Source organism: Henckelia pumila, chromosome 4, assembly GCF_033568475.1.
Source record: "Henckelia pumila isolate YLH828 chromosome 4, ASM3356847v2, whole genome shotgun sequence".
Lineage (NCBI taxonomy): Eukaryota > Viridiplantae > Streptophyta > Magnoliopsida > Lamiales > Gesneriaceae > Henckelia > Henckelia pumila.
In genome coordinates, this window is record NC_133123.1 from 34,298,421 (window position 1) to 34,310,796 (window position 12,376).

At 33.8% G+C, this 12,376-nt stretch overlaps 2 protein-coding genes across 2 annotated transcripts; both read right to left on the reverse strand.

Moving 5' to 3' along the window:
- Window positions 1-353: 353 nt before the first annotated feature.
- On the reverse strand, window positions 354-2,032 carry LOC140894300 (E3 ubiquitin ligase BIG BROTHER-related-like). Its single transcript, XM_073302771.1, has 7 exons — window positions 1,946-2,032; window positions 1,708-1,837; window positions 1,549-1,589; window positions 1,337-1,381; window positions 1,063-1,181; window positions 605-713; window positions 354-517 (listed from the first exon to the last, which is right to left on the reverse strand). The coding sequence occupies exons 1-7, from the start codon at window positions 2,000-2,002 to the stop codon at window positions 440-442; spliced, it is 579 nt and encodes a 192-aa protein (XP_073158872.1). The 5' UTR covers window positions 2,003-2,032; the 3' UTR covers window positions 354-439.
- A 4,493-nt stretch (window positions 2,033-6,525) lies between these two features.
- Window positions 6,526-10,229, reverse strand: LOC140864807 (ammonium transporter 3 member 2-like). Its single transcript, XM_073269190.1, has 3 exons — window positions 9,405-10,229; window positions 7,994-8,279; window positions 6,526-7,284 (listed from the first exon to the last, which is right to left on the reverse strand). The coding sequence occupies exons 1-3, from the start codon at window positions 10,062-10,064 to the stop codon at window positions 6,761-6,763; spliced, it is 1,470 nt and encodes a 489-aa protein (XP_073125291.1). The 5' UTR covers window positions 10,065-10,229; the 3' UTR covers window positions 6,526-6,760.
- Between the last annotated feature and the right edge of the window lie 2,147 nt (window positions 10,230-12,376).

Here is a 12,376-nt window from a genome sequence, read left to right on the forward strand (position 1 = left end):
CCCTATTGCAACCTTGTCAATTTTATATTGAAAATTTGTAAAACAATATTTATAAAATTTATTATTTTTTTCGTACAGAACTTCTTTAAAAAAAAAAAAAGTTTCAGTCCAGAACTTAGAAGACAATTGTTTGTTAATCCATAACTAATAAATATTCTAACACATACAAAATTGTAATTATAATTATATATACACACTCACATAGTATTGAAGTCCTTACTATTATTATTCTCTGATATGGGCTTAAAGATAATTTAATTTTCAGTTTTATTCAAGCTATGATCTGTAACGGAATACAATACTAAAATATTGGAAAATAACAGTAACACGAATTATTTACGTCCAAGAAAAGATAATAAGGAATAATTTTAGAACATATAATTTGCACTAAAATTTCACCTATTGTATAAATAAATTTAAATGAAGTTGCACAAAATAATTACATCAATCTTTTATTCATATTACTGGTATTGGTCATTTCGGCAGATGAAACCTCTTTCCCACACACGGGGCAAGTCTACAAATTAGAACATATATATATTAGTATTTGAATTTAGAAACCATAATGCTACAAAATAAATACATATATAAAATTTAAATTTACCTTCTTAATCTGAAGCCACTGGGTTATACAATCGGAATGGTATGGATGGTCACAATATAGAGTGACTATTTGTTCCCCTTCTTCATACTCCACTTGGCATATCACACACCTATTATTTCATATATTGCTTTACTAAATCTATAACAAAATGAAATTTTGGTGTTTTTATTCACGCAGCTAAATATACCTCTTCATCTTTTCAATAAAAATTATAATAACAAAACTATGTAATAGTAAATTACTTGTATGTAACTTGGACATTTATCTATAAGAAATCAAACAAAATGCATGCATTCATATTGTCATATATTATGGGGAAAAAAAAATTGGACTAGATTGAAATCTGAGAACATAATAAAAATCGTGACTTCACGATAAAAATTTCAATTTTTGCATTTTAATAATTCTTAGAAAACATAGAATTTGGAAAAAAATGACGAATAGATTCGAATGAATACCTTTCGATTAGCAAATTGGTAGTGGATTGACATGTTAAAGGATTCAAATATTTACTGATTTCATCTTCTGATATTCCTTTGCTCTCTGCTCCAACCATTTCCCCAAGAGCTATCAATTCCTGTTTAAATTTACATGTCCATTTAATTATCATATGATGCTAATATATATGAAGTTCACATGAATTCATTAACATGAATATCTTACGAAGTTAACATGAATATCTGACGATAATTTAGACTTTAATTAGAGGCAGTTTTGATTAATTTTATTTACCTCATATGATAATTCATCTGGATCAATATCATCTTCCTCCATTTCCTACATATATATACATGTTAAATCATATATCGTAGATTTATTTTAGGTCAATAATAAGGAATAAACTATAAAAGCAAATCATCCATCATCCATGGACCATTGATTAAAATTAATATAATAAAATTCAAATATAATGAGCCTAAGATGAGAGAGAAATAGAGTGAGACCTCAAACGGATCATCTTCATCGAAAAACCCTATTTGATCAGCTGCGACGATAATAATTAATTATTATTAATTAGAAAAATATCAAAACACACACAAACCAAATTAAATAATTCGCTTCAAAATTATAAAAATGTATTTTATACCATTCAATATACTCACATTGAATCTCACTATAAAAAAATTCATCTTCACTGAAATCAAAATCTTCGTCCGTTGATTCGTCGGAAGCGCTCGTCTCGTCTTCATCGGTTTCGCTTTCTATCGTCGGCATCACCTGGCTAGCTCTTTCCTAGATCAGAGAAATCAAGAACACTAATCACTAAATATAATGTGATGCAATTTTGGCTAAATATGATTTTGAATCATAAAATTAATGTAAAATTAATAAATAAAAAACCTCTTCGAGTTCGTCTAACGTCGCACTTCTTGCCCTTTTCCTTCGTTCCTCGTCCATTGTCGTTGCGAGGTATTAGTACAAGATAAATGTAGAGCAAAGGGTATAAGGAAATACTAGTAATATGATTATATAGTAAGATTGTGTATGAATGTTGTGTTAGTGTAGGGAAACTTTTATGCAAAGAAAAGTAATCCTAAAACATTCCGTATTCATCTCAACATTCCGATATTCCAAGCCTCTCAATTTTGGGTACATCATCGACCCTTTTCACCTTTAATTTAGATAGATTTAGATTTAGATTTAGATTTAGATTAGATTAGACAAATAAAAAAAGTCGGATTTTTAATTTCAGAAATCTTTATGATGGAATAATAAATCGAATTCCGAACATCGATGTTTACATAATTCAATTCATGTATTGAATTTAGTCAATCCGAATGTATGAGTATGTACGTAGTTTGAAGGGCCTTTGTTTGATTGAAATGCTCGAAAATTCATCTAGTTTTTTGGTGCATAAATTTAATGATGGAGGGTTTTCGAATTAATTGTGATGTATAATTTAAGAAAAAAGAAAAAAGAAAAAGGAAAGGAAAGGAAAGGAAAAAAAAAAATCCAATGTCTTGGCTTTGTAAATTGCTAGATAAGAGAAGCAGGCCAGAAAAGCGAGATTTACATAAAGACTTCATAGAATTTCTGAATTCACCGCGGTTCATTCGATTAAGGTAGTGTTTTGGAGTGTTTATAGGAATCATTTTTCATTTTTTTCTTCATAAAATTTCACAAAATTTCAAATTTTTGTGAATAAAAAGCTGAGGAATGTTTCCTAAAATCTCTTCCAAACACTACCTAAATTTAATCGAATTTTATGTTCAACCTTACGTAGAAATATTAACTTATATAATTTTCATTTCAAGGAGTAATACGATTGTGTAAAGAGTTGTGGAATTAACAAATTAATAAAAAAAAATTGAAAACCATTATTTCGATATGATATATTATGTATGTCACCGAAAGTAATTTTAACAATTTTTCCGATATAATATAATTTGAGACTCCTAAGGACATATATGATATATAGAATGCTGACCTTTCTCTGCCACCTGAAGCAGAGTATGAAAATGTCAATCACAAAGTAATTATAGTCCAAATAAAGAAGATTAATTAAATTTGCACATAAGAAAATTAATCATCAAATTGAATCGAATGGCGCTAAGGAAACACATAATTCTCGTTTGGGAAAGAAGAGCTAGGGAAAGATAAACACTCTCACTTTTCAATCTCCTAAAGTAATGGAACCCGAAATCGCTGCCTCGATAAGAAATGAATGTAACGCCCCGTTTTTATCTTAAATGAATTTATTTGAGTTAATCGGAGATTGCAGAGTTCTCGAGCCGGTTTGATTTTGATCAGGGTCTTTTTTGCAAATTTTGGAAATTTCAGGGACTAAAACGCAAATAATGGATTTGTTATATTATCTACACTTAGAAATGAATTGACTTAGTCTCCTTGGCATTATCTTCTTCTCCTCCATCGGTTCTCCTCCATTGAAGATGCCTTCAAGCTTTTCCAAGCTTCCCGATTTCCTCCCGAGCTCGATCCGGCCGTTAGAAATTATTTCTGAAGGCAGATTAGTGATCACTGCAGTGAGAGCTCCGTTATACCATTCGTTTGGAGGTACCAAGCCCAGAGTTAGCAGCTGTTTGATCGTTTCCGAGATTTGAACGAAGAACGGTATAGAGAATTTCCTTGAACCGGTGCCTTGTTGTTGTTTAGATTGTATAGTTGTTGATACAATCTCTTTTGTAGCGTATCCAGAGTTGGGAGCTACTGCATTGAAAGGTAAAAGCAGTCATCGTAGCGGGATAGCATACTCGGGACTGTGGTTCTCGAGTTTTCCCTTTGAAATCACATACTTGCATTTACACTTGTTCTAGCATGAGGAACTTGTGTCTTGTTTGATTGTATTGGCTTTTGTTAAATGACTTATGTGTTATTTTTATGTTATGCATTCATCTTGAGCCAATCTTGTTTTCAGCGGGCAGAACCGCCTTTTTTGTTTAGACGTTTGGGAACTATGATTGAGTGGCCTAGGTTGTAGTATTTCGCCTAGTGCTAGCATACTCATTATGGTTGCTCAAAGTCTAGAGGAGTGGGATACGTAACACCACCTCGATTGGGAGGGTCGGTGAGTTGTTACGTGATCTTATCCTCGGGATCCCAAAAGCACAGCAGCAATCCCTCGTTTATCAGATTGATATCCCGGTTTAAAAGACATGCATTCATTACGTTGTTATTAATTTAATTGTTGTATTGAAAGTATGTTGATTGTTGTATAAATTGTTATGTTGCTTTTACTGGAAATGTCGTTCTCACCGGTTATCCGACTGTTGCTTTGTTTTGTATGTGTACTTGGCAACAGGTGGGGCAGGATCAAGTCAGAAGAGGCATGGTTAGCTCCGAGAGAAAGTTGTAGCAGTGAGACTCGGTTTAGATGTCGTGTCAGCATGTCTACCTAGTGTTGTTAGAACATGTTTAGATATCGAACTTCGTTATTATGTTGTATTGACATGCAAGCTTTGCCGTGTTGTTATCATGGCATGTTCTATTTTGGAGTAGTTGTTAAACTCTAGAACTTCATGTATTAATCGGAGGAACTGCATTTATAATGTATGTGTTGATTTGGATTGCATTGGAATAGTTTTAGATGGAGTTGCAAGCATGTTTTTCTGCTGTTCTGTTTCTGCTGTAGGGGGCGCCCGAGCTGCAATTTTTAGCAGCCCGAGCGCACCCCACTTTGAGATCAGTAGCGGCTCTGTCCAGGGCGCGCTCGAGCGGTGGTTTTTGGCCGCCCGAGCGCGGCCCTCTTTAAAAAATTTTTTTCCTTTGCTTTGCTTTTAGTTCTTAGATCTTGGTTGCTTAGTTTTTGTTTACTCCTTAATTAGATGTTTAGAACCGAGGTCTCACAATGAATATAATTGAATCAGTGAATTTTCTTGTAAAATCCATTTTCACGCATGAAAAAAAAAATGAAGGGATCGATCACTTTCATGTAAAGAAATGAAGAACAGCTACAGTACAAAGTTAAAATGATTAACACATAAACAAAAAAAAATCTATTATAGTTTCTACATACTAATATGTTCACCATTTAATTTTAGCAAGTTTTTTTTTTAAAAATAAAATGTTAATAAAAAATGACCAACTTGTTCAAAACCACAACGACTTGTACTTTAATTCACCAACCTTAGCAATCCCTTTCATCAGTATATACAACGACATTACTCGAGGGGGGAAAAAAAAAGGCACCCATCATACATATAAAATTTTTATAATATAAATTATAATAAAATAATTCAAAAATATATTTTTAATTACTATATAATCACATAAACTTCCAAAATTTGTTTCAAAATATTTTTTGACACATTTTTAGGGTTTTTTTAAATAAATATTATAAATTAAAAAAAGAATTTAAAAAATATATATATATATATATAAATTTTCAGCTGTCCAACCAATGATGCCCAATTCGTCCCCGACTACTAAAACCCGATAGTGGGTTTTAGTGATACGAATTTTTTTTTTAAAAAAACAACTAAAACCAGGTAGTGGGTTTTAGTGGTCGGAGACGAGTTGGGCAGGAATGGTTGAACAGCTGAAAATTACTAATATATAGAAATTTTCAGCTGTCCAACCAATGATGCCCAATTCGTCCCCGACAACTAAAATCCGGTAGTGAATTTTAGTGGTCGGAGACGAGTTGGGCAGGAATAGTTGGACAGTTGAAAATTACTATATATATATATATATATATACATATATATATATATATATATATATATGTATTACGGTGAAACTCTTGTAATTTATTGATAAATTGGAATCATGAGAAACGAGATACTTTTACCGCATCAGGGTTTATAAGTGAATACATTAGAAACAATTCTGAATTAAGTGATAGTCAGATGCATCATCAGCTTCGTCACGACTTAGTTGAATTTTGGAAACATCTCATTATTTTATTTAAATAAAAAAATAAATGGAAGGTAAAAAAATAATAGTGGGATCTAAATAAATTTATTTTGTGTGATATTTGATTGTTGGAGTGCGAGATATTGAGGGTACCAAATGTTGAAGAGATCGATGATATGGAATAATCGACCCATAAATGTTTGATGGAAATGCACCCTGGATGCCCTAAAGCGGGGTCTTAGACCTCGAATTATCACATTTCTCTAAAATTTACAGGGAGAACTGTAATTTTGATCTTGTATGTTTCTCACTTTGCAATTTCGATCATCTATATTTTCATCTTTCGATTTTAGTCCTGCATGTTCAGATTTTTGGCAATTTCAGTCAATTTTCTTCGAAAATGTTTTCGTGACACTATATACATCAGCTCTATATCAACACTGCATTTGTGCCACATCAGCGTCACATCGAAAAAATGACTAAAATTGTGAAAAAAAAATAAAAAAAGTTAAGACAACGGACTAAAACTGAAATCTGAAAATATAGAAAATTAAAATCGTAAAATAACAAATATACATGACCAAAAAAATAATTTTTCCATATATATATATATATATATATATCCTATTAATTTGTTTAATTTTTTTTAATTTATAATATTTCTTTAAAAAAAACCCCACATTTTTACATCGAAACAAATCTTATGAAAACAGTATAGTCAAGTATATGAGTTGAGTAACTAAAAGAACACAAAACATTCAAATCAAATCTGATAACTTCCTAAAATTCACACAAATTTAGCTTTGTACCCTTATAGCTAGAACCATGCATGCATCTTCCGCCTTAAACCACCTGAGTAGCACCGATGGACGACTTCTGCTGCGGCGTCTGATCGTCCGACATGCCGCCATGGCGAGTAGAATCGTACTTCTCCCCGTCTCCCCACAACGCATACGCCTCCTCCCCATGCACCGCGTCGTCTCCGATCAGCAACTCCTCCTCCGGCATGCGAAGAGGCGTCACGAATCCGACAACGACACAAATAATGGAAGTGGCGACGATGTTCCAAACGATGATGAAGCCGCCGCCCACGATCTGTTTGAGTATCTGCACCCCGCCCACGCCGCCGTAGATGCCACCTCTCGAGTTGGTGACGGGCAGGAAGAGCGAGCAGAGGACCGGCTCGGCGAAGAGACCCGTGAGTATGCCACCGAGATATCCCGCCACCGCGTGCGTGTGGAAGACGCCGAGGGTGTCGTCGATTGTCTGGAGGAGCCACCACTTCTTGTGGATGATCATCATGGTGAACCACGGCACGCTCCCGGAGAGGATTCCCATTATTATTGCTGCCCATCCTTGAACCAAACCTGGTCTCAAACAGCGTAAATATTACTCCCTTCGTCCCAAATTAAGAAAAATGTATTGGAAAAGCAAATTTTATAAATGTATTAAAAACTGATTGCACAATTTTCAAGATGTAGTTAATAGGGTATATCAGTAAAGAAGGGTAAAAAAATATTATTAAATATGGTATATGAATATATATTTGGGACAAACAAAAAAAAACGTAAACAATATAATTGAGACAGAGGAAATACATGATATCCATCCAATTTTGACAATTTAGGCTATGTTTAGCTCATGGACGAGACGATCAAAGATACTTCTTATAAATATCTTGATGCACTAATTGATCAAAATTTGATTTTAGTGCAATATCTTCATTCGTATAATGTCTTTGTGATATGATAGCTACTCGGGGATAAATGAATATCAATACAAACAAATTTATAATATTATAAATTAAGACAAATTCAGATTACAATACTAAGACAATATTTCCAACTAACCGTAGACACAAAGTGACAAAACCCATAAAAGCCAAGTTAGATCTTACATTTGAATAATATGTTATATTTTTAAACTATTATAAAATAAATTATGATAAATATTTACTCGGTCGTAACAGACTCTAAAATTAGTTGTATAGACGTCACAGCTAGCTTTTGGCCAAATGGATTCTAAATTCAAGTAACTTACTCCCCCAGTTATTTAGGTATATATAATGAAATTTACCTGCACCGGGAGTGATGCAAACGAGGCCGGTGATCATCCCTTGGACGGCGCCGATGACGGAAGGTTTGTTGAAGAAGATAACGTCGAGACAGGTCCAGACGAGGAGGCTGGTGGCGGCGCAGATGTTGGTGTTGAGCACCGCCATGGAGGAGTCGATGTTGGCGCTGTAAGGGTCGCCGCCGTTGAACCCCGCCCAGCCCATCCACAGCAGCCCCGCCCCCGCCAGCGTCAGCAGCACGTTGTTCGGTGGGAATCTCTCCCGGTCTGCCTTTGTTCGAGGACCCACCTGAATTCATTCAGCAAAATACATACATGCATATTCTCAGTTTCATTGCGAATTTTATGTTTACTAAACATTTGTAATTTATTTATTTATTATTAAAATACAAGTAGTAGATCAGTTTGGCAAATTAATAAAAACATTTAACTAATTAATCGAATAAATCTAAAAGGCTTAGAATTATATATCTTCAAAAAACGTTAATTAATCGATCTTTATATATCATGGATACATCCAACAACTCCGATATATTTGGAGCCGAGATATCTACATATTCTCTAGCTTTCGTGGTTCATATTATTTATAAGTGATATATACAAAAATATTTTGATCTATAAAGTTAAATTTTTTTAGATTTAAAAAAAAAAAAAAAAAGACTGCAAAAGAGAGATGCGGTGACATGATATCCACATAAGATAAATAAAAATGTTCACCAGAAAAATGTACACTTCAAATTATATAATTTTTAAAAATAAGTTTAATATGAATATTTTTGCACTTGCTACCTATTTAAAAAAGTCAATAAAAGGTATGGAATGGCTTGGAGAAGGTTACATGTTGAGTTACACACTCCACATGAAATTACAAAATTATCCCTTTATTTTATTTGAAAAAATTCTTTCCAAAATACATCAAAGATATTTATGTAATGTCAAGTATAACATGTAACTCAACATGTAGCCCTCCGTGTACATATAGTATCACCTCTCTTCCAAACTCTTTGGGCCTACACGCATTCATTCATTGCAATGCCTACACGCATTCATTCATTGCAATGCCTATTTCCTTGAACGAGACTTCCAACTTCCTAGTACCATTGTATCGGGATTTAATTTTCATATCACACGATCATTAAATAAATTAAATATATAATCTATTTCAAGATTACATTTAAAATTTTTTTTAAAAATTCTCAATAGATTAGAGCTATAAGATCGTAAAATAGAAAGGTTGTTTGACAAATCTCCACCTATAAATCAACATGGTTATAGTTCGTTCACACAATACTAGTGTAGAAATTTGAACATTTATTTTGCAAAATTATCTAAATTTAAAAAAAAAAATGAATTAAATATATTCAAGTCTTCGGAAAGAAATTAGAGAGACGAATAACAGTATATATACACTAACCCAGTATGCAGCGGTGATTCCGGCGATCCCCGACGAGAGATGGATCACATACCCGCCGGAGTAATCGATAACCCCCCAATGGAAGAGAAATCCGCCGCCCCACAAGCTGAAAGCCCCCACCGTGTACGAGAACGTCAGCCACAGCGGCACGAACATCATCCATGCCTTTATGTTCATCCTCCCCAGCAACGAACCCGCCACCAAGATCAACGTGATCGCCGCGAAAACGCACTGGAACCAAACCATCGAAGCCATCGGGTAGTACGGCGTCGCCATGGCCGTCTCCACCGTGCCGTCTTTGTGGTAATGGACGGTGGCGGGCAGCGCCGCCTGGTTGATCAAGAACTTCTGGCCGAGAGAAGGGCCGGCCTTCCCCCAGAAAGGGAACAGCTCCTCCCCGAAAGACATCTTGTACGCCCAAACCACCCAGCAGATGACGACGGCGGCGAAGGCGTAGAGCGCCATGAAGGCGGAGTTGACGGCCCATTTCTTCTTCACTATGCTGCCGTACAGAATCACCAGCCCCGGGACGCTCTGCAGTCCGACGAGTGTGGCGGAGGTCATCTGCCATGCGTTGTCTCCTTTGTTCAGCCAGTCAGGCACCGCCGCAGAGGTGTACGCCTGATACGCCGACGGCACAACGCTGGCATTCGCCGCCATGATTACTTACAGAGCTTCGCTGAATATATATATATTTCTAGATCAAATGTGCTGGTGAATCTGTTCTCCTTCTATAAATTCAAAGGGTTTATATAACGATCAGGATTACTGATCAAGCATGAACGGAAAACTTTTTTGTGGGGAAGGGAGTGAAATTCGGCGAGAATATTCAACTGCTTGGAATCTTGAGAGACGTTGATTTTATACAAAGAAATATAGCCGTAAACGAGCATGATTTGAGAAAAAAGACAAAAATAGATCAAGGAAAGAATGATTATATTGCTATTGCTATTTTAGAAAAAGGGCATTATATTCCATATATTAAATCATATTTTAGTAAGTAAAATATATAGTATATATATCTTTTATTATTAGCATAAAATTTTTATTTAAAAAAAAACGGTTGACCTCGAAGGGGGTCTCATTTCACATGAGTTAGAGATTCATTAGCTCATGCGTAAAATTTTTATTTTTTTATTATGATAAATCCCGCTATCTATTACAAGGATTTGTCGATGCTACCTCATTGAGATAGTGCCCAATGGGGTAGACTACGATCCAGATTTAATGCAAGTGAGATGTTCGCGCGAACATCTCACTTGCATAAAAAACCGGGCCGTTGCGAACATCTCATTTGCATAAAAAAACGGGTCGTTGCCTGTTACAATTTGTGCATTTGATACACCTTGAAACATAAACTTTATATACATATTTATATGGTTGATGAGATGCTAATATAAGGATATATAGTATTCTAACATACATCAAATGGTTCAATTTTAATTTACATGAGTGGAGTCCATATATTTTTATGGAGCCCAAATCGGAACGATTTTGGACAATTAGATTCAAAATTATGGTATTACTTTTGTGCTAGCATCTCATAACTACGGCCTGAAACCGAGAAATATTCGATAGAGAAAATTTATTTGGTTTGTCATGCTGTTCACACTACCATATAAAAAACTTGAAGAGTCAAACATAAATGAAGAAGAAGACAGTTTTCCCTATATTTGTGGTAAAAATATTTTACATATGATTTCATTAATGAATGAGAGGTTTCCATTTTAATCATTATAATTATAATTCAGTCCAACCATAATTTTTTTCCTGAAATTAAGTCGATTATATATCACATTTAATTTAATTATCAATATCACTTGAATCTTGGTTTACTTATACGTACAATTGAAGGGTGGGTGACAACTGTACTTCGACAATTCACATGCTTTGATAGAGCGAATCCGCGAATCTTTTTTGTTCAGTGATATTTTCCGTGATCTAGGGTTTGAGATTCTCCCATGAATCCAAAGTCTTAAACTATAATACTATATATAAAATAAATGAATAATACTAGAGGTACAACATATATCGTGTACAACGATATTTATAACAAATATATCGTGAGATTTTTCTATTATGTCGCGATATTTTACTTAAATTTATCATGAGATTTTGATAAATGAAATTTTTGTATTGATTTTTTTGTATTGTACAAATTGATGTACAAATTTGATTGTACATGTAACATTGTTCAAAATAAATTCATAGTGTAATAATATTTAAAATATGCACTTCCAAACATTTGACTTACAAAATAAAAACTCGAAAAATATTAATTAACAACCGCGTTGATTTTTAAAAATAATAGCTGGAATCTGGGCTTGCACGCATTCATAGCAAGATGTCATTAATAGCAGCGCGTCTCTATCCAAGAATGTATATGTATACATAATAGTACACCCATCATTTTGATATGGCAATATATATATATATATATATTCTACGATTCTATCACTTATATTTCCAAATTTCAAGCTTATTTTATACATCTTTTATTTTTTGAAGATTTTATTCATTTTATGTCATAAGTATTGACCTGAGACACTGATATTTCATACACTAATTTCTAATCAATATCATGACATCAAAAAATAACTAAAATTATGAAAGAAAAAAATTGAAAATAAATAAACAAGAGAAACAAGGTAACAAATCCTCCTCAAACTTAAGCTGATCACAATTAGTTTAGTGAATCATTCATACTTTGAAAATATTTTTTCAAGTTTTATTTATTAAATTGTCTGGTCAAATACGTTAATTGAATTATAAGGTTTGGTGAATGGAAACGTATGATCCAACCAATTGGCAAAAATTTCGGAGAAATTCAATTTATTTAAAAAGAGTCGCCGATTTTATTGGCTCATTTGCGACCTCTTTCTTATTGTCCACAACCTAGTGTTTTCATGCTAATTAAAATGCAGGTCTTCCCATTTGTTTGCTTATAAGTTAAACCAAATAAGAGATCGTAA

Bases quoted from the DNA above. Each gene is read 5' to 3' on its own strand.
- LOC140894300 (XM_073302771.1), bottom strand. From the start codon at position 2,002: ATGGACGAGGAACGAAGGAAAAGGGCAAGAAGTGCGACGTTAGACGAA. The intron at 1,590-1,707 runs GTGAGTATATTG...TTATCGTCGCAG, and splicing joins TTTTTATAGTGAGATTCAAT to CTGATCAAATAGGGTTTTTC. The intron at 1,382-1,548 runs GTCTCACTCTAT...ATATATATGTAG, and splicing joins ATGAAGATGATCCGTTTGAG to GAAATGGAGGAAGATGATAT.
- LOC140864807 (XM_073269190.1), bottom strand. From the start codon at position 10,064: ATGGCGGCGAATGCCAGCGTTGTGCCGTCGGCGTATCAGGCGTACACC. The intron at 8,280-9,404 runs GTTAGTGTATAT...GAATGAATTCAG, and splicing joins GAATCACCGCTGCATACTGG to GTGGGTCCTCGAACAAAGGC. The intron at 7,285-7,993 runs GTAAATTTCATT...GTTTGAGACCAG, and splicing joins TTGCATCACTCCCGGTGCAG to GTTTGGTTCAAGGATGGGCA.